Raw genomic sequence first — 20,928 nt, 5'->3', positions numbered from 1 at the left:
TCTTCTTGGATTGGCAAAGAGTAGTTACAAAAAGCAAAAAACATGCGAGAAAAAGGAAGAAACGTGAGCAAATATTCTTCTAAGTAAACGCGCTTTACGCGATGTTCTCTCTCTCTTTCTCTTTCTCTTTCTCTCTCTACGTGTATTTTATTTTTATAACAAAGAAGCGCGAGCTAGTAAAAACGATGATGATTTAATAATAGCGTTGTTGTTGTTGTTGTTGTTGTTGTTGTTGTTGTTGTTGTTGTTGTTGTCGTTCTCAGAAGAAATCCGTCGGCGCGAGATCGCTGGGCGTTAAACTCGCTCCGGGGAGCAAAATCAAGAAAGCGACGGCGATGCACGCGAAAGCTAACGTTGCTCTGGACTCGTCGACCTCTGTGACGTCATCTTTTGGAGCGTAATCCGGGGTGCGTTGGCAAATGAGGATGAAAATAAGCCACGGGAGGCTCAAGGTGGAACCCAAGATGCCGAAAGTGAGACCCACGTAGGTACCGAGGGAAGTGGCGGAGAGCACGCGGCGTCCAAAAGCCGCTTGGGAGACGCGACCACCGTCGAGTTGACCGACCGGGAGGAGGTTGAGAGCAGTCGTGGTTAACCCGCACCTGTGGTTAAGAAGAGAAGAGAGGTGAGTATTTTTTCAATCTCGCTGATTAAAAATAGCTCCGGCTATTTCAGAGAAGAAACAGAAAAGAAGAAGAAGAAGAAAACTTTTGAAAAATTGGGAAGAAAATTCTCAGAGTCATGGAAGTTTTTGCTTCTGCAGCCGACAAAACGCGTAAAGCGCAAAGCCGCTTAGTGGGAAGTCGGTAAAAACGTTTGTCTTCATAGAATATTTCTTTCGCTGTTCATCTTTTTCTTCTTTCTTCGCGCCAAAACGCGGGCGGCGAAAACGACGCGCGCGACCAACAAAATTTTCAAACAAAAAAACAAACACTTACCATCCGGCTATGAAATACGGGTGCACGACAATCGCGCTCGTGGCCGCCGCAGCTCCAGTAGCTGTTGCATCGCCGTCACCCATCGTCAATAAAAGTTCGCTCACGCCACCTAATAACAAGGAACTCCCGAACAAGTTCCCGGGTATGGGCACGCACGCCGGGTCGTGGCCAATGGATAAAACTAAACCGTACGAAAATAACGCCAAAGCGGTGACACCACCACAAAGAGGCCCCGCGATGGCCACGTCGAAGAAATCTGATCGGTTCTCTGGTATGGATTTTATTTGCGTGATTGTACCAAACGTCCCTAATTGTCCGTTGGGAATCAAATACGGGATGGACAATTTCACGTTTCGCATGGCGCCGACAACTCGGTGTCCAACTTCGTGCGCCAGGGAGGACAAAAGAACACCCGCGGTGACTGGTAAAGCAGCCTCGACGTACGCGACGGTATCAAAGTTTTCTAATCCTGGCGGAGGCGCGCTCGGATCGATGCTCGGGTCTATACCAGCCGCGCCGCCACCTTCCGCTAACCATCGCATGGTCTCCTCAGGCAGTCGCGAGACTTCCGCGACTAAACCCAATTGGACGGCAGATCCGACGGTAAAACCAATCAAAGCTAACGCGATGAGGTACTGCCAAAACCCAGTCTCTTCAGACGGACCAGCTCTGTCCGCGGGAACGACTAAGAACGAAACCCTCGGTCCTCTGGTGTTTGAGACTGATTCACCCGGTCCGGGCGAGTTCGGCGACAACGCGTCCGGTTCTTCGAGCATGAAAATTTCGTACTTGTTGTCAAACATGTCGTAAAGTTTCGCGCGAACTTCGTCCCAAACTTCCTGACGATCCTTTCGCAAATTGCCTCTGAACAACGCACCAGTACCACCTTGACCCATGGAGGAGTTTCTTCTTCTACCGCCTGAAGAGGTTGCCGCTGCGGCGTTGTCTCCCGGACCCGCTTCCATGTCGTCCAAGTCGCCGCCGATCGTCTCCACCGACGTCACGAAAAACGTTTGCATACCAAAAATTTCGTTCTTGATCACGTCCACGTCTTCCTTCGATACCGGTGGAATCCCAGGTTCTTCTAAAATATCCAACAACGCATCGAATTGCTTCTGAAGTTCTCTTTCCTCCCTTTGTAACTCGGCCTCGTCGTCTTCGTCCGACGACGCCATCTTCCCTTCCTCTTTCATTTTCTTCCTCTGCGCAATCTTACCGAGATCGGCTAAAACTTTCTCCAACTTTTCGTCTCTGCTGCTGACGACGTTGTTATTGCTACTATCGATGCTCTTACTACCGCCCTCCTCTTTTCCTTTTTCTTCGCTCTTTACCTCGTCGTCGTCGTCCGACGGTGGTTTCAACAAATCGACCAACCCGTCTCCACCGGACGACTCCTTGCTCAAATCCACCCGAAACTTCTTCCTGTTCTCCTCTCTAATTCTCCTCGTCCGCTCGTCTAAGCTCATATCGTCGTCTGAGCTGCTCTCGTCCATCGATTTCTGTTTCATCTCTCTCGTTTCTTTCAACTTTAAATATTTCGCCTCCTCTTCCTTCTCTTTGCGTTCCTCCTCCAATTTTTTTTCGTCCGGTCCCAACAAGAGCTCCAAATCCGCCAACGTTGTCGAGACGTCCAAATTCATCATCGGTACTTTGATCGGTTTTAAAGATTCTATTTCTTTTTCTTCTTCTTCTTCTTTACTGTTCTTCTTCGAAAAGTCTGTATCATCGGCGCTTTCTTTCGTTGATGTCGATGTCGTCTTTTCCGCGTTCTCGTCGTCGTTTTCTCCTTTTTCGTCTTCTTCGGTTTCATTTTCACCACCACCGCCGAAGAGGTTCCCGAGCCACCCTTTTCGCGCGACGATCCTCCTCGTCCTTCTCCTCCCGAAACTCGTTTTTGTCGCGTTCGAAAACGATGATCTTTGTCTCTTCTCTTCTTCTTTCGCGGTAAAAGTCATCGAGGATGATGAAGAACGACACGAAACCGCGACGAGAATTCCATTCGATTTTGATGACGGCGACGTTTGAGTGCACGTTCTCCTCATCCAGTTAAAACTCTTTCTTCTCCCGTGAAAACCTCTGCCATCTTCTCGGTAACGAAAAGAGGAGCTTTTCATGGACGACGACGAAACGACCACCATCACTGCTGGTGTTTGAATCATAGCGCTGCTGCTCATCTTTTTTGTTGAATCTCTTTGGTAAATCTCTTCTTTTCGGTGTTTCGTATGTACGCGTCGTGTGTGTATAGTGTGTTCTGATTATGCAAAATGTGTTATAAAATAGTTTTTGAAGCATTTTCCGCCAAAGCACACGAGCACACAAAGAAAGAAAAAGAACAACGACAAACGTGACACAAAAGAAGAAAGAAGACAAAAAGAAGAAAAAAAAGAAGAGAAAAAGAAGAGAAAAAAACGAGAGAAAATTAGTTCACAAAATCTCTCTTCTCTTCAATCTTCTCTCTTCTCGTTAAATATACGTCTCTCTTTCAAAAGACGATGATGCTGTTTTCTTCGACCTCGTTGGCGAGATCGAGCGGGAGGACGACGACACTTTTTACTCCTCCTCCTCCTTTAGTATCGTCGTCATCGCTTTCGAGGAGGCGCGTAAAAGGTATTCGCGGAAAGAAGAGGGAGAAGACGAAGAAGGATGCCTTATCGTTCTCGTTACTTTTAACGAGGAGTAGTGGTTGTAGTGGTGGAGATACGAGTGGTAAAAGAAGAAGAAAAAGTGCGACAAAAACGACGGCTTTTAGGAGGTTTCCATCGTCGTCATCGTCTTCTCCAAGAGGAGGAGAGAAATGGCGAGCAAAACGACCGTCTTCTTTCTCGGACGAGGACGACTTTGAGGACGAGCTTTTATACCCGGATCGGAGATTTAAATCGCAAGACGAGCGACAAGCCGCCATCGATAGGCTGTCGCCTCCGAAAGAATCATCGAAGGACGAAGACCAACACGGGGAAGAGAAAAAAGGAGAGCTCAAGTTTGTGAAGAAGGTGGAAAGTTTAAGGCGAGGGACGACGTCGGCGTCTTCCTCTCCCGGGAACGGGAACGACGACGGCGGCGGTAAAAATGAATTCGGAAAACTGTCCTCGTCGTTACCTCCGGAACGACCACCGAGAAGAAGGACGACGACGAGAAATAATGTGGGATTGAGCGAACGCGAGAAGAACCGCGCGGTAAGAAGAGAAGATCCGGATTTGGGTCCGAGCGCGCGAGAGCGATCGCAAATGAAAAAAATGGAAAGACGACAAAAAGAAGCGGACGAGAGGATGGAGCGCATTTTGTCCATCATAGATGATTCGAAGTTTGGGATGGCGTTTAGTATGGTGAATGAGAGCGACAGCACAGGCGGCGCGGAGCCGGCGTTTTTCGCCTTGTCGCAGAAGAAACAGTTGGAGTATTTGGTCGAGTTGCAAAAAGAGTTGGACGACGCGAATATTGGTTTGATTGAACAACTGTTTGGCTTGTGGAAGTGGACGAACGACACGTCAGACGAGATTATTGAGAACTCGTCGTCGTCGTACGAAGCAGAAGACGACGACGAGAGCGGTGGTTGGGGGAAAAAGAATTACCAAGGCGGCAAACCGGAAGGATTCTTAGGCGAACTGTCCGAAGAGCTGAGAAACTTTTTGTCGATCGACATCACCGAAGTCTCGCCGAATCAGTCGAAAGTGGAAGTATACGCATCTCCCGAAGCGATACTCGCAATTGTAGTCATGCTAGTCGTGAGTTGGAATTTTGGAGGATGGTTCGTGTCTTTGTTCGTGAACTCAGACGGTATCCCGCCGATTTAATAATATACAAACAATTTTTAGCGCTCGCAAAAAATGTAATACTACTACAAAAAGAGAGATACAAAAAACATGCTTTAAAACTTCTTTTGTACTCCTGTGGTACCCAGCGCGCGCTGCTTTGTCTGTGTTTCGCGTTTACATCTGTTGTATCTCTTTTCCTTTTAACACATGTGTTCTCGTTCTCGTGATCGTGTGTATTATTCTTTTTTCACGGAATGAAAAAAAGACGTTTTTGTCAACCAAGGAAAAAAGCGGGGAAAGTTTGTGTGCATTCCCCAAAGTGATGTCGACAAGTTGCGCACGCACACGCGCGCGCTCGACGACGAAGAAGTTAAAGAAGACAAAGTTAGAAGACGTTCTGCACCATCACTAAAACTGCCGTTCTTACTCGTTTTTTGCGTCGAACGACGAGAGCGATAAAAGGAAGAACGTTAACGACAACAACCGAGGGAGAGCGGCGTTCTCTCTAACGAGAATTCTCTAAGAGAGAGAGAGAAAAGAGGGAGAGAAAGATGAGCGAAAATGCCCCTCGACCGGGACGGCGGCAAATAGGGGGACGAGGACGATCGACGAGCGCTTTTGGTGACTTTGAGAGCGCGGGGAGTAGTGCCGATGGTGAAGAAGAAGAAGGCTTTGAAGAGGAAGACTGGGAGGAGGACGAAGAGTGCGACCACCGCCGAGAAGACGAGAAGAGCGAGAACGAGATCGACGACCAGAGCGGCTTCTCCCAACCTTCGCCTACGTCGCAAAGAGTGACGTTTTCGTTCGGCGCGAACGACGCGAGATTTTCTCGCAACGACTGGCGAAGACACGGGATGGTGCACTTACTCGCGTGCGCTTTTATGAACATTTTCTGTTTAGGCGTGTATGGGGTGTTGCAAGAACGAGTGATGACGATTCCGTACGAGAGCAGTAAGAACGACGATGAATCGGGGACGTATTATCCGGACGCTATATTTACGAGTTCGATTTTTTTGGTGCTGAGTAATCGGATTTGCGCGCTGTTCGTCGGCGGGGTGGCGCTTTTTTACACTTCCTCGACGAAAGCGAGTGGTCATCATCATCATCATCATCATCGTCATCGTTTCAAGAGAGAGAAGTATTGGTGGTGGCCAGATTCGAGTTTGGAGAACTACGCGTGCGTGGCGTTTTCAAACTTAATGAGCACGTTGTGCCAATACGAAGTTTTGAAGTATTTGAGTTACGCGATTAGTACTTTAGCGAAAGCGGCGAAGATTTTACCGACTATGTTTTGGGGGTTCATTTTACACGGAAGACGGTTTCGAACGAACCAGTATTTATCTGCCATGGTAGTCACCGTCGGGTGTTTCGTGTTTGTCTTCAACTCGTCGTTAGCGGCGAAGTATGCGAGCGAAGGCATGACGACGGAGGAGGAGGAAGAGGACGAGATTGGTGCTACTACAATCGACCGGGACGAGAAAGGGTACGTTAATGTGTACTCGAATAACAACAGACTCTACGACAGGAACGATGTTAACGACGAGGATCAAGGAGTGATTTCGGAAGATCCCATCGTTTCCGCCATTTTCAAAGAAGAGAACGACATAAACGCGGCGTTTTGGAAGAAACGCGCGTTAGTCAGGCGCTCCTCTTTCCAACGCGCGATTGGTACTTTTCGTTCCTTAGCTCGAGACTCCATTTTTATCGGCGTGTGCATAACGCTCGTTTACCTCGCCGCAGATGGGTTTACCAGTTCATTTCAGCAAAGAATGTTTCGCGTGCAAAAGACATCCCTGTTCGATCAAATGTTTTGGACGTGCGTTTTTGGGACGTTTTTCAGCGCCTCGTGGGTCGTCCTTTCCGGGCAGTTGGAATACGCGGTTTTATTCTTACATCGGTACCCGAAAATAATACCGGACATAATTTATTTATCCATGGCGTCAGCATTAGCGCAGGTGTCAATCACGTACACTATTCGCGCGTTTGGTGCGGTCACGTTGGCGTCTGTAATGACCGTTCGACAAGTCGTTTCGATTTCATTGAACGCGTTCCTGTTTCACGAACCGTTGGTCGCTTTACAATGGGTAGGTTTGAGTTTAATTTTACTCCCGGTCTTTTTCGGAGGCGCCGGGTATAAGAAAGAGTTGGAAACAAGAAACACGTCGGCCGGGATGAAACGAAGAACTGGTGGTGGAGAAGGAGAGGAAGAAGGCGCTTTGGCGGGATCGAGGACGACAAATATGACGAGCGTGCTCATCGACCACGGCAACCATCACCACACGCGCCGGCTCAGAGGTGGCAAAGTTACTCACAAGAACGAGGACGTCGTGTAATAACAGAGGATTTCTTTTTCGATTCGTATATATAAATGAAGAACGCGTTCGATTAGTTTAGCTTAAGTAGATGAGATGTTTTGAGCATATAATAATGAGTAGTAGTAGTAATACGTAGTAGTTAATGATAGTATCTCCTTCTCGAAACGCGAAGAGGCGGCGAAGGCGAAGAGGCGAAGACGACGATAAAAACACCAACGCCGGTTCATCTCGTCTTCTTATTTTCATTGCTGACGCGAGCGTTTTTATCCTTCGTAAACAACCCGGGTTCAAACATGTGACACACAATCCCGACGCCGATTAAAGTCGTCATGAAGAACAATTTAAACTCCAACATATCCGTCGACGTGAACCCAAACTTCCCTTTGACGTTTTTCAAATCAAACGTGCTGTTTGGTAATTTATTCACGTGCATGCTCTTCAACCCCGCAGACATGGTCACGAACGCAACGCATGCGATTCTAAATCTTTCTTTGCTCGACGACAAGCGAGTCGAGAGTAATATGAACCCTAACCCAAGTCTGACGCAACACAACAGTTGCATCAAGTGGACCTGTATGGAGTTCTCGTGTCGTATTCCGTAGAACTTATTCAACGCTTTCCGGGGGGAAATCAAAGCGCCTTCGAAGTTGATGAGAATCAAGGCGATGCCGATTAACGTGAGGACGTTCTTGAGGACGCCACCGGGACCTCCTGAAATAGTAATCGTTGCCATTGTTTAAAGTTTGTCGTTGTTGTTGTTGTTGCGTGTTCTTGTTCTTGCTGTTCTGAAATGATGAAGTGTCGGCGCATTTGTAACGAACGAACGGGTTTGTGTTTAGGGTAATCTCTAGGGTAACGTTACAGCTGCTTAGGGGAGTTCGTAAGCGAAGACGTAATACGACGAGAGCCGAACAACACGAATAAAATATACGTCTTCTAAAGCTCACAACACACGAAATCTTTAGTACACACAGTCTCATTTTTCACGGGTCGCGCATCTCTCATATTATCGGGCTTTTTACTTCTTACGAAAGAAGTAGTTAATTACATCGCACCGCGGAGAAACAGAACGAGAGAGAGAGAAGGAAAGAAAGAGAGAGAGCGAAGATTTGATGTTTCACCACCAATTCTTCTTCTTCTTCTTCTCCTTGACTTCTTCTCGAACGATCCGTTTCGTGTCGTACGCGCGTTTCTGCGATAGCCGTTCACGTCGGAAAATCGAGCCGGCGCGCTCTTCGGTTGGTTTCCGTCGAGCGCGTTTTAGCGGCTTTGGCTTTTCTTTCCTCTTTGTTGATGATGCGCGTTTGCCGAGACGACGATGCGAATACTCTCTTCACTCGTCGTTTTTACCCGACAAAACCTACCACGTGCGCGTCGTCTCGAAACCGTTTGTCTATGTCGTGAAACCCAAACTTTCCCAAGATATCGCTGATTTCCTCCACCGAGAGCTGTTCCACGTTTCGTTTCAAATCGTTCACTTTCGCGCCGTCTTCGTCCAAAAACTCGAGATAAATCGGGCTTCCGTTTTGCCATTCCACGGAAACTTTCTCGCCGAATCGAACGCGCTTCTCCACGTCCTGTTTCAGAAGCTTTTTCAACGCCGGATGTGCGTTTAAGCGTCACCCTGGGCAGGAGATGAATTTCGCAGAACGCACGCGAGAGAGTTCGTCTTCCGAGGGATGGAATCGATGAGACGATGAGGCGGAGGACGAGGAAAACGCCAAACACATCATCGGCGTTGTTGAAAAGAGGAGCAACGACGACGACAAAAGAAGAAGAAAATGGAAATCATGGAAAATCCTAATCATCGTCTGTTCGTTGTTCAAGTTGTGACGTGCTTCTTCGTTCGTTGGAAAATTTATTATTTTGTGCGTTTGCTAAATCTGAGCACTGAGAGAGAGAGAGAAAAAATGGTCAACGAGCCTTCAAAAATTGAGGATGAAAAGAACAGCTTTTTTCGCGCTGCGTGCCAAAAATTCAGAAGAGAGAAATTATTCTTCTGTCCTTTTTTTGACATCAATTCGGCTCTATTTTCTGTCCCTTTGATATGAATTGGATAGAACGCATTGCGTTGTTTTGCTTCTCTTATTAGCATGTGAAGTTCGAGAGCATGTGATGAAACAATTTTTTTTACACACGACTTGCACAACCAAAAAAAAACACAAAAAACACTCGTGTGTCTTTAAATTTTTTTCTTTTTTTTCAAAAATCTCGCACAAAAAACAACTCGACACTTTTTTCTCTCATCTCTCATCTCTTTCGACGAAAGAGGATGACGATGAAGACGACGAGGACGAGGACGAGGAGACAGAAAAGCGTCGGAGAAGAAGAAGAAGAAGAAGAAGAAGAGACGACGATGCGTGTCGCGTTTCTTCTCCAAGAGCGCTTTAAAGCGTACCGCGAGATGCTTTCAAAATCATCATCATCAAAATCATCATCAGTCGAAGATGGTGAAGGTGTGTGTGGTGCCATCGACGCCTTCGTCGATGAGGATGACGACGACGATGAAAATGCAAAAGTCTTCTTCTTCGACGACTCGTTCCGAGAGGAGTTTCGAGAGTGTTGTTTTAGCGCGGCGACTTTGACGAAGAATCAGACGAGGACGAGGAGGAGGAAAGAAGAAGAAGAAGAAGAAGAAGAAGAAGAAGGAGCAGCAGCAGCAACAACAACAACTTTATTAAAGTCTATATTCGAGATGCGCAGAGCGTTCAAAGACATCTGCGTGGAACAGTTTTTGCGAGAGGCGAAAGCGTACGTTCTGCGATCGCCTCTGAGAGAACTCACAGAGACGCTGAGGAAGATCGAAAAGGAGGAAGGCGAGGCGGAGAGTTTGAGCGCGGTGATTGCGAACGCGCTGGACAGAGAAGAAGAAGAAGAAGAAGAAGACGATGATGAAGAAGATGATGAAGAAGAAGCTTCTTCTCCGGGTTTTAGGTGCTTGCGAGCGTTTAGCGCGTTTGCGAGAAAAGTGGAGAGGTTGAAGGCGATCGCGTCGGAGGTTGCCGAGATGGTACTCGTCGGCGAAGAAGAAGAAGAAAAAGACGACGACGACAAAGACGACGACGGCGCGGATGGCAAAGAAAACGAGAAGATAATTAGCGCGGCGAAGGGATCTCGTTCGTCTGTTAAAAGTGGTAATCTTCTTCCTCTCGACGCGCAAAGTCAGAAGAAAAAATTTGAAAAGAAGTTTGACGATTTAATCGCCGAGTTGATCGTCTCGTGCGGTCCGAGGAACGCGACGAGGGTGTTGAGCGCGTATTACGCGAAAGTCATCGTAAAATTTCGGAACAAATGCGCGTTTCCTTTGGACGAGGAGGAGTTTTACGCTTCGTTGGAGGAAGAAAAAAAGAGTGGTCGGAGTCGTCGTCCGGCAACTTTGAATACTACTACGAGTACGAAAACAGACGAAAACAACGAAGAAGAGTCTATGCAACTGAGCGACGACGACGACAACGGCGGCGACGACGACGACGACGACGAAGAGAACGAGGTTCAGCAGTACAGAAAGTTCGTGAAAAACGTGCGCAAACACCTTCGCAATTGCGCTTCGCCGACGAAAATGTTGGGAAAACTCGAGTGCGCTCAAATCGAACGCGTTCACAAAGACGCCATTCTGAAGCACTTTAAAAGATACTCGTACGAAGCGTTTGAGATTGCGAGCGATTTTGCGATCAAACATTTCGCGTTGAAATTTGCCGCCTCGAACTTCAAAGCCTCCGCGCTGAAGTGCGTCGCGTTGTATTCTCGAGTCGTTCCGTTACAAATCGCCAAGACTGTTTTTGGATTTGAATCCGTTCAGTTTGGAAACGAGGCGCCGAGTCAGTTCCACCGAAAATTCATCTCCTCGAGCAAAGAACACTTAGGCGCTTTACGAATCGAGGAATTGTTTGACATCGTCGTCGATCATCCAGACTCGCTCGGCGCGGTGAAAGATTTGCGAATGTGTTTGAGTGACGACAGGCAGTTTGGTCTGCGAGAATCGTTAGTTTCCAGCTTTAACGAACAACTGCGGAGACGCTTGTTACATCCGGGAGCGAGAACCGCGGATGTAATTTCGCAATACATAGGGACGATTAAAACGATGCGAGATTTAGATCCATCGGGAATAGTTTTAGATTTAGTTTCTGGACCGATACGGAAGTATTTGAGGAAAAGAAAGGATACCATTCGGTGCGTCGTGACGATGCTGACGGACGACGGAAGCGGAGATCGCAACGATAACAACGATGGCGATGGCGATGGTGGAGGCGGAGACGCATCGACAGCGAACGCATTGTTCGCAGAGCTAGGTGCCATGGCGAGAGAAGAATTGAAGAATACAAACGACAACGCCGACGACGCCAACCCCCACCATCACGATCGAAGGAGACGCAAAGCCAGCGGAGGCGACATCGTCGACGAGGACGGCGACGAGAGCGAATCCTCCGAACTCGACGAGGACGACGGCGCGAGCTTTAACCAGTTTAACGAACAAGAATTTAACGCGTTTAAAGCGAACGAGAATAGAAAAAAATACCAAGAGTACCAGATGCAGATGAGGAATACTTTCCAGGGTGTGGAAGATTACGATATGGACGATGCGGATGAAGGCGCGAACAACAAAGACGGCAACGGTAGCGACGAAAGCGAAAGCGAAAGCGAAGGTAGCGAAGACCGCGGCCTCGACGAATTTGCACATTTTTACCCCGCTCCGAAAAAGTCCACGTCTCTCTTAAAATCACAAAATTCTGGAATGGACGCCATAATGGATTACGAGAGCAAACAGCTCTCTCGAACGCTGACGAGTTTTGGCGTCGATCAGCTCCAAAATCTGGTCTTGGATCGCACGGAATCTGGCATGACGTGGGGTAAGAATTTCGGAACGCCCGTACCGGTGGACATCCTTTCTCGCGAACAATCGAGAAAGATGCAACAGCAGCAGCAGCAGCAGCAGCAAGAACAACAACATCAAGAGCAAAGACACCAAAACTTGCAAAAAGCCGGTGAACTTGAGAGTTTGATCCCGGGGCGAAAAAGCGCATCAGCGCCGAAGAAGATTCTTAAGCGTTTCCCAGGAGACGCGTGGGATCCGGAGCCGGTTGTTTCGGAAGCTACGAAACTCCGCTCGCGCAAAAGGCGTCAATTGAGAGACATTATCGGTCTTCTCGTTGGTATTTACGGTGGGAAAGAGTTGTTCGTGAACGAATACCGATTGATGCTCGCGGATAAGCTGTTGCAAAAATCCAACTACGACGCCGAGAGAGAAACGCTCGCGTTGGAATTGCTCAAGAATAAGTTTGGCGAGACGCATTTACACGATTGCGAGGTCATGTTGCGCGACGTGAACGATTCGCGACGAGTGAACGCGAACGTGAAAACGCGACCGGCAGAAGGCACGCCACTCGCGAAAGAAGGTATTCGAACGACAGAAATGTTGAAAGAAAGTCCCGTGCAAGCTTTGATTCTCTCAAAATTGTTCTGGCCAAAAGACATCGCCAAAAGCGCGGCAACAATCGTCGCGCCGGCGTCGACGCAGGCGAGTTTGCCGCACCCGGTTTCCACGCCTTCAATCGTCCCGTCACTTGGACAAGAGCAAGAACCAGTGCAAATGACGATGAACACGAACGAGATGTACGTTGGGGAGGAGGAGGAAGTGGACGGATTGAACGATCCGACATCCGCTGCCGCGGCGGCGAATACCGCTCCAACTTCGCCTCCTCCGGAAGGCGACGCGTCCGTGCTCGATGACGATATCGATGCGCAACTACAACAACAACTGCGCGATCAAGAAGAAGGCGACGAGGGAACGCCTTCTTTACTTTCGCGCTCTTTATCGACGTCGCCGCCGCGGGATCCTGGAGTATCGGGCGAAAGAGAAAACGAGAGGATGAAAAGAACGACAGTCGGCGCGAGGCCTCCTTTTCCTTCTGCGCACAACGACATCATCCTCCCGCCGGCTATCGACCAAGCCATGCGTGCGTACGAAGAACGCTACCACGAGTTGAAAGCGCCAAGGAAGATGACGTGGATGCGTTCGCTCGGTCGCGTCGTCGTTGAAGTCTCTCTGATCAACGAAAAACCGTTTGAAATTGTCGTTTCGCCGTTACACGCGGCGATTTTGTACCACTTCACGGAGCGCGAAAAATGGACGGCGGAGGAGTTAGCGAAGGTCTTGAATGCGACGACCAAAGCCGTTCGACAGCGAATGGTTTTATGGATGAACCGAGGAGTGGTTTCGGAAACGAGCGAAGCGACGTACGAATTGAACACCGTGGCATCGTCGGCGACGAACAACAAAATGATGGAGCACCGACGAGCGACGGGGTCGTTGAAAACGACGATCGCGACCGATGGAGGCGGTGGTGGTCCAGGAGAGAACGACGACGACGATGACGATTTCTTGCATCGCGCGGGATCCTCCGCCGAGGAAGTTGAAGCTGCGGAAATGAAAGTGTACGAGCAATACGTCATGGGCATGTTGACGAATTTCCCGTCCATGCCGATTGAAAGAATACACAACATGTTGAAAATGTTCGTCGTGGAACCGGCGTACGATAAAACGCAAGCGCAGTTGGAGAAGTTCTTGATGTCTTTAGTTCGCGCGGAGAAGTTAGCGCACGACGGGGAAAACTTTTCGAAAAGGAAAGAGTAGTAATAGTAGTAGTAGTAGCTGTCGTTTTGTACCAATAATAATATCGCGTCAAGCGCTGCGTGCGACAAAAAACAAAGCTCTCTCTTTTTATTCTCGTTAAATTATATGTACACTGTTATTTCTTTTCGTCGAAATACGGCAAACCGACCGTCTCTTCGCACCACTTCACTTGCTCCTCGCTCATTTGCTCGATGATGTTCCTCCCGACCGGGGTGGATTTAAACGCCGTCAACAAATTCCACTCGCTCGGGTTCGGTTTCTCGTTGACTGATTTCGGCATCTTCGTCAACATTTCCTCGTACAACTTCTTCCCGTCCATGATGATTGGAAAAAAGTGCGGCTGTCCTTCTTCTCTCGTTTGATTCTCCTTATAATACACGAGCACGGGAAACCCGGGAAACCAAAACTCCCAATTCTGAACGCTTTCAAACGACCACTTATTCGCTCCGCCGCCTTGCAACTTGTTATCCCCGGACGAATCCGTCTCCGCCTTCGCCGCTTCTCCGTCGCTCTCGCCCGGTTGAATAAACACCACGTCCAAATCTGTCTCGCTGAATCGAAACCGAACTCTCGACGCTTGCAAGGATAAGAAACCTCCGAGTATCGCGTGTATCGCGCACTGCGGGAACCACAAGTGGCACACCGGGCCGAGAAAGAGGGAGATTGCAATCAAGGTCGCCCCTATGCGATAGTCTCCCGGGATGACTTTTGTTTCGGACGATTCAGACGAAGAGGAAGAGGCGGCAGTTGCAACGCTCCCTCTTCTTCTTCTTCTTCCCGAAAAGGAAGACGACGAGGTCGTCGCGAACGACTTTATTAAAGACGTTCTTCCGTACAGCTTTTGTTGCGCTTCCATCATCGCGTCTGCACTTTTGGACGACGACGATGAGAAAATCATCGTCGTCTTTCTTTTCGAAAACGACGATTTCGAGGAGGAGGAGGAGGAGGAAACCATCGTCCCGTTTTGACTCTTCCGCGTTGAGAAGAAAAAGAAACGATGATTATTTTGACGATCTTTCTCTCTCGTTCTTCTCGTCGTCGTCTGAATCCTCGTGTTTAAAGTCGGGGTTAACGAAGTCTGCATCATCATTTCTCTCTCTCTCTCTCTCTCTCTCTCGGTTGGTTGGTTTTTCAACAGTCCTTTCGTGCTAAAAAAAATGAAGCAAATTGAAAAAAAAAAGGAGAAAAATTCAAAAAAAATTCTTTCTCTCCACAGTTGTTTGTTTTCGTTTGTTCGTTGTCTCGCACAAATCCAATCAAATCATCGTTTAATCTCTTTCGAGTTCTCTCTCTCTCTCTCTGTGCTCTTCTCTCTCGAACAACAACCCCCGCTTTATTTTCAAAGGCTCTGAAGGTGTTCTGTTCTGTTCCGCTTTGTCTTTTGTTACGGTTTTCGCTGTTATTCTTTTAAACGACGACGAGAGAGAGCGAGATATACATCACACACACAGAAGAAGACGCTCTACAAATGTCGCAACAGACGACGACGAGAGAACGATTTCAAAAAGCAAAGTGGGAACAGTTTTGCGCGCACTTTAATAACAATCTAAACGTTTTCCTCAACTTTGATGAAAACCAGTGGACGATTGAAACGAAGCGACGGAAAACGGGGCACTCGGAAGGGAGCTTCGACGCGTATTATTTATTTTGCGCCGAGGAGACACGAGGGAAAACGAAGCGATTTCGGAGCTTGAAAGAGGTGGAGAGGAAGTTAAGAGAAGACGCGCGAGAAACGAAGGAGAAGAAGACATCGACAGAGAAACACTCATCATCATCATCACCACCACCACCACCGTTCGTCGTCGAAGGAGAACAACAAGAAAAACAACAACAACAACGGAAGAGTTGCGGAAGAAGAACTGGTGGTTTAACGAGTAGTTTTCGAGAGGACGAGATGAAGTTTAAGAGCGCGATGGATGACGAGGAGGAAGAAGAGGAGGACGAGGATGACGAGCCGGTGTGCCCGAGCGCGTTCTTAAAAACGACGACAAAAACGATGGGAGGAGGGAGAGGAGGAGGATTAGGACGAGCGAAAGTGCTCGCGAATACGACGCCGAGTGGCGCGCAGCAACAGAGACAGAGACAACAACAACAACATCATCAACGCGCGTTTCATCCGAGTCGGCCACCTTTTCATCACAGCAATAATAATAATAATAACAACATTAGTAATAGTAATAATAATACGAGCGCAAAGACGCACAGCAGATTGCACAACTCCTTCGTCGCGAATTCGTCGAGGTTAGAAGTTGCCGCCGTTCGCGACGATGAAAGAAGAATAACGAAACGGAATCAAAATGGAAAGAGAAAAGAAACGGAGGAAACGAGAGGGCAGGATTGGAGGATATCCAATCCATCCGATGCCGAGGAATTACTCGAGAAGAAAAGAGAGGAGGATCCAGAAGTTGCTCGCGAGCATCGAATGTTGAAAGAGCGCTTTAGCGGAAAGAGTGTTGCTAATACTGCTAATTCTATCAACAACAACAACGACAACAACAACACCCAGAAAGAAAACAACCAAAGACAAAGACGACGAGAAAGGAACGCTTTGCCGTCCAAGTACGAACACTTGGCGCTCGTGTTCAACGGATTGAAAATGTACAGAGAGTTGTTGCGAATGCGGAATAGCGCAGAAACGGTGGAGAATATATGCGCGTGCGCGAAAAACTTAGTCAAAAGAGACGTGCGCTTTGAGCATTTGCGAAAGATAGAGACGATTAGACCTGGAACGTTTGCGTTTACGAAGAGGAAGAGAGACGCGACGAAGAACGCGGTGGATGAAAAACATCGCCCGGAGGAGGGACGAACGTTTGTCGATCCAAAAAGCGTGCGATTAGAGATTTTAGAAGAGAGAGTAATGAAGAGAGAAAGTGTGGACGGCGAAGACGAAGACTGCAACGGTGACGAGGAAGAGAACGGCAAAAAAGTCGTAAAGAAGAGAGAAAAAAGTTCACTTTTGATGTCGGAGAAAGAGCGCGAACGAGCGAGGGAAGCAGATTTCCACTCGCGCTTGATGCGACTGTGCGACGAGGCGCATGTCGCGTTTTGTCGAAATCACGGTATCGTCATTTCCCCGTCCTCGAACGTATCAGATCAAATGTTATGGCACGAAACGTTCGACGTCGAACGTGAGGCGCCAGATATCGCCGAGTGTGCCGTACGGGACGCGCCTCCTTTGATGCCACCGGCAGGAGGAACCGCCGCTGCCGCTGCGACTACTACTACTACGACGGCGACGACGAGCGCACCATCGTTGATGTTGCTTCACACGCCCAAGCCACCATCTTCGACGCCGTCCACCGGGACGTATCCACTCACCCCGTTAATTATGACAACTGCGACGAAAAAGAAAGTCGTCACTGAGCGCGACATCGACGAAGAAGTTCGGCGGATGCAGAAGGAGAATGGCGGCGTTTGCGAAGACGACGACAACCTCGAAAACGACGACTATCTCGCCGGTAATATCAATAATGCATCCGCGAATGACGGTAAGGACTCGACAACCACCATCGGCGTCTCTCGCCAAGCCATCCGCCGCGTCCTCGAACGGAAAATCGAAAAAGATCTCCTCCACTCGCCTTCCGCCGTGGCGCTTCGCGCGGAGAACAAAATCAAACAAAACCTTCCGCGAATCTTCGATCTCGTCCACTCCCTCTTCGCCACCTCGCGCAAACGTGCTTTCGCCTTTGACATCCTCCTCCACAAAACCCACGAGCAGTTAAACGCGAAAGATATTGGCGGCATGTTTTACAGTCGAGACGAAATCGAAGATTGCTTGCGAACGTTGGCGAAAACGTGTTCGGAATGGTGCAAAATCGAACGAGCGCAGGACGGCGAGGAGCTCTTTCGAATCGTCGTCGGATCGTCTTCCAGTCGGTCTCTCTCTGACCCATCCTCATCTCCGTCGTTAACGCCCTTCTTCTCCGGAGGAGCAGCAGCGGCAGCATCTCGAGGACGAGGACGACACTTAATGGTTAGAAAAACAACAACGTTCCTTCCTCCTCCTTCGTCCTCCTCTTCTCCGAGAAGTAGACAAAAGCCGACGTCGACGACGAAAGAGCGAGAAGAAAACGACGACGCCGGTTTCACGCCGACGACGATTCAGACGATAAACCCGAAGAAAAGATCCTCCTTCCCTTCAAACTCCATCTTCGTCGGAAGCAACAACAACAAAGAATCGTCGTCGTCCTCGCCCCGCGACGGGGTTGCGAAAAGGGTCAAACAAAAGCTCCTCCTCGAAGCCGCGCCGGCGTTCGTTCTCGGAGGAGGAAAATGAGCAGAGAGAGTCGCAAAGTCTTCTCGATTTTAATAACAATAACACTACTACTACGAAGCGTTACAATACTCATAGCATTTATCGTCACACTCGCGCGTCGTAAAGAGAGAGAGAAGACTCTTTGCGGTACACGTTTTCCTCGTCGTAGGAGTCGTATTTCTTGGACTCTCTGGAGTAGTTTCGTCAGAATTCAGGCGCAGAAAAGACTGATCTCTCTCACACACTCGACTACTCGATACTAGAATAAAAATGGACCCTTTACGTCTCCTCCGAGAGTGTTACTCGTCGAACGAAATCCAAAACGTTCTGATCACACCGGATGCGATCGTTTTCCCGTTCGGGTTTCAGTGCGCTTCTCTCGACGAACGATTGCGCGTCAGTCGATCGAACAACGCGCTGACGACACGATTCACGTCGAAAGTGAAAAACCAACGTCTAAAACTGGACCAGATTCTTTTCTTCGTCCAAAAGTGCAAAGAATCCAACGCGAGTTTAATCTCGGACCAAAAGGAATACGGGAAATACGTGAAACACGCGATCAAGGAGAAGATTGAACGCGTTCCGAGACCGGATTTTAAGGATTTGTGGGATTTCGCCACCGGGGTGAAAACGCACTCGGAAAGGGTGGACGCGACGTCTGTCGATGGATCGACGGTATTCGTACAAATGGAAAAAGAGGATGGGACTGTTACGGAGATGATGGAGACGACGACGACACTCAAGGCGAATGATATTGATGAAATTCGGGCGACGACGACGGATGCGATGGACGCGACGACGATACGCGAGGAAGCGTTGAAGAAGAAAAAAGAGCGAGACTTTGAGGAGGACGAAGAGGATGCGATTAAAGTCGTACCGTACGCGACTCGGAACGCGAGCTTGAAAAGGAAGAAAGATTTTACGTTAGCGTTAGAGAAAGTGGACCCGAGTTTGGTGTTTCGATCGTCGACGAATGGCACGAATGGTAGACGAGGCGGCAATCATCGTTTGACGACGAGCGAAAAGCCGAAGGAGTTGGTCGAAGCGGAGAAAATTGTCGAACGCGGTCAGCGACGGAACAGGTACCAGGAGAAAGTGGAAGAGCAAACGTTTTGGAAGGAGAGAGTTGGGAGCGACTTTAACGATTTGTTTGGCGGCGATTTCGGGGACGGCTCAGGCGGCGGTTTTGATCCGAACGCGTCGTTTTTGGCGCAGCCGGCGAAGAAGCAACGCACGGCGGCGGAAGAGGCGGCGTTTTTAGCGAGCGAACGGGAAGAGAAATTGAGAGAAGAGAAGATGGCGTTAGCACAACAACAGCTACAGCAACAAAAACATTCGAAATCGACGACGACGACGAGAGGAGCGGCGGGAGCGTCCTCCTCGTTAGCGAAGAAACAACAACAGAAACCAATCAAAAGGCACGGGACGCCTTTGATTCTCGTCCCGGCGGGCTTAAACGCCAAAGTCGTCTTGAACATGTTCAACGCGAAAAACTTCCTGGAGAAGGAGAAATTCGAGCCGTGGCAAGACATTCAAAAAGAAGCCGTCAAGAATAAAACGAAGAAACCGACGCACTCGTCTTTACTTCGAACGTATAAAAGAGACCAACCGGTGAAGTACGAAATCACGGACCAAGTGCCGAAAATAGGAGAGGATTGGAAACGCGTCGTCGCGGTTTTCGTCCACGGCGCCAAGTGGCAGTTCAAAGATTGGCCGAAACACATCTTCCCTGGCGCGGCGACGGGCGATTTAGTCGACACTTTTGCAAAAATCAGAGGCTTTTACGCCAAGTTTGAGCAAGACCAAACGCCAGACGTCGTCAAGACGTGGAACGTGAAGTTATTGACGTTCCGAAGGAATCAAAGACACGGAGATAAAGCCGTTTGCTCGGAGTTTTGGGACGAGTTAGACCGCGCGTTAGCGCTCAAGAGGAGTCACTTGTTGTATTAATAATTACTAATATATCATTTTTAAAAATCTGTGATGAGACTGGATAAAAGTGCGCAAAACTCGGCTTTTAAAAACCGACGTTATGACGACGACGAGCAAAAAGCAAAAAGCGAGCGTGAAAACAAATACACACACACATAATAATACTATTTCCTAAAATCCCTCCTTTTTCTTTGCTTAATCTTAATGAAACGTAAACGGAGGAAGTAAGAACTTCCGATGATTTGTTTTGATTGCTTCGAGTTGTACCCCGAAGACGCGAAAGAAGACAAGCTTCTTAAGCGCGTTCGCCTCTGATGCGTCTCGCCAATTGAACATCCTTCGGCATGATCGTAACTCTCTTGGCGTGGATCGCGCACAAGTTGGTGTCTTCGAACAAGCCAACCAAGTACGCTTCGGACGCTTCTTGTAACGCCAAAACCGCGCTCGATTGGAATCTTAAGTCAGTCTTGAAATCTTGCGCGATTTCTCTCACCAAGCGTTGAAACGGCAACTTTCGGATGAGCAATTCCGTGGACTTTTGGTACTTTCGGATTTCTCTCAACGCGACGGTCCCCGGGCGGTATCTGTGCGGCTTCTTGACGCCACCAGTCGCCGGCGCAGATTTGCGCGCGGCTTTCGTCGCGAGTTGCTTTCTCGGGGCTTTGCCACCTGTTCTCGTTATTATAATTTAAAGAACAAAATATATCGTCAGTATTTTATATAAATGTGACCGTTGATGGATTTGATGATTTTTCGTAGTCATCACATCAACAACAACAACAACGACGAGAAAAGAACATTAAATGCATTAATTAAACGAACGAGAATTTGAACGTACCGGTGGATTTACGAGCGGTTTGTTTCGTACGAGCCATTGTGTTTTAAGCGAGTGATTTTTGTGCAGAACGAACGAAAAGAGAAAAATTGATTTTTTTTTTTTGAAAAAGACTTGAGATTTTTATTCGTTTCCTCTCTTGGGGCAACAGTTTTGGCTCGCTCGAGGCTGGAGGAGAAAAAAATGAAAGCGACACCTTTGATTCTTGGTGGCCTCGAATCCTCCTCCTCTCCTCGTTTGTTGGCTGTTTTTTTTGCAGAAGAAAATTCG

The 20,928-nt window shown here is 48.4% G+C and overlaps 9 protein-coding genes across 9 annotated transcripts; 5 read left to right on the top strand and 4 right to left on the bottom strand.

Moving 5' to 3' along the window:
• Positions 1 to 259: 259 nt before the first annotated feature.
• On the bottom strand, positions 260 to 3,112 carry Bathy13g02840 (predicted protein; the record flags this gene model as incomplete). The annotated part of the gene is made up of 2 exons (XM_007509485.1): positions 260 to 602; positions 939 to 3,112. 2 exons carry the CDS (start codon positions 3,110 to 3,112, stop codon positions 260 to 262), a joined length of 2,517 nt encoding a protein of 838 aa, XP_007509547.1.
• A 318-nt stretch (positions 3,113 to 3,430) lies between these two features.
• On the top strand, positions 3,431 to 4,729 carry Bathy13g02830 (predicted protein; the record flags this gene model as incomplete). The annotated part of the gene is made up of 1 exon (XM_007509552.1): positions 3,431 to 4,729. The coding sequence occupies one exon, from the start codon at positions 3,431 to 3,433 to the stop codon at positions 4,727 to 4,729; it is 1,299 nt and encodes a 432-aa protein (XP_007509614.1).
• Positions 4,730 to 5,241: 512 nt separating this feature from the next.
• On the top strand, positions 5,242 to 7,023 carry Bathy13g02820 (predicted protein; the record flags this gene model as incomplete). The annotated part of the gene is made up of 1 exon (XM_007509447.1): positions 5,242 to 7,023. One exon carries the CDS (start codon positions 5,242 to 5,244, stop codon positions 7,021 to 7,023), a length of 1,782 nt encoding a protein of 593 aa, XP_007509509.1.
• Positions 7,024 to 7,228: 205 nt separating this feature from the next.
• On the bottom strand, positions 7,229 to 7,738 carry Bathy13g02810 (unknown protein; the record flags this gene model as incomplete). The annotated part of the gene is made up of 1 exon (XM_007509565.1): positions 7,229 to 7,738. One exon carries the CDS (start codon positions 7,736 to 7,738, stop codon positions 7,229 to 7,231), a length of 510 nt encoding a protein of 169 aa, XP_007509627.1.
• Positions 7,739 to 9,283: 1,545 nt separating this feature from the next.
• Bathy13g02800 (predicted protein) lies at positions 9,284 to 13,636 on the top strand (the record flags this gene model as incomplete). The annotated part of the gene is made up of 1 exon (XM_007509388.1): positions 9,284 to 13,636. One exon carries the CDS (start codon positions 9,284 to 9,286, stop codon positions 13,634 to 13,636), a length of 4,353 nt encoding a protein of 1,450 aa, XP_007509450.1.
• A 115-nt stretch (positions 13,637 to 13,751) lies between these two features.
• On the bottom strand, positions 13,752 to 14,591 carry Bathy13g02790 (predicted protein; the record flags this gene model as incomplete). The annotated part of the gene is made up of 1 exon (XM_007509325.1): positions 13,752 to 14,591. The coding sequence occupies one exon, from the start codon at positions 14,589 to 14,591 to the stop codon at positions 13,752 to 13,754; it is 840 nt and encodes a 279-aa protein (XP_007509387.1).
• A 513-nt stretch (positions 14,592 to 15,104) lies between these two features.
• Bathy13g02780 (RNA polymerase II assessory factor Cdc73p (ISS)) lies at positions 15,105 to 17,912 on the top strand (the record flags this gene model as incomplete). The annotated part of the gene is made up of 1 exon (XM_007509460.1): positions 15,105 to 17,912. The coding sequence occupies one exon, from the start codon at positions 15,105 to 15,107 to the stop codon at positions 17,910 to 17,912; it is 2,808 nt and encodes a 935-aa protein (XP_007509522.1).
• Positions 17,913 to 18,161: 249 nt separating this feature from the next.
• On the top strand, positions 18,162 to 19,841 carry Bathy13g02770 (parafibromin; the record flags this gene model as incomplete). Its single annotated transcript, XM_007509384.1, has 1 exon — positions 18,162 to 19,841. One exon carries the CDS (start codon positions 18,162 to 18,164, stop codon positions 19,839 to 19,841), a length of 1,680 nt encoding a protein of 559 aa, XP_007509446.1.
• Positions 19,842 to 20,118: 277 nt separating this feature from the next.
• Positions 20,119 to 20,698, bottom strand: Bathy13g02760 (histone H3; the record flags this gene model as incomplete). The annotated part of the gene is made up of 2 exons (XM_007509524.1): positions 20,119 to 20,492; positions 20,662 to 20,698. 2 exons carry the CDS (start codon positions 20,696 to 20,698, stop codon positions 20,119 to 20,121), a joined length of 411 nt encoding a protein of 136 aa, XP_007509586.1.
• Between the last annotated feature and the right edge of the window lie 230 nt (positions 20,699 to 20,928).

This window comes from Bathycoccus prasinos, assembly GCF_002220235.1.
Source record: "Bathycoccus prasinos genomic : Chromosome_13".
NCBI classification, from domain to species: Eukaryota; Viridiplantae; Chlorophyta; class Mamiellophyceae; order Mamiellales; family Bathycoccaceae; genus Bathycoccus; species Bathycoccus prasinos.
Note: the sequence above shows the minus strand (reverse complement) of the source record. Positions and strands in the feature narration are given on the sequence as shown.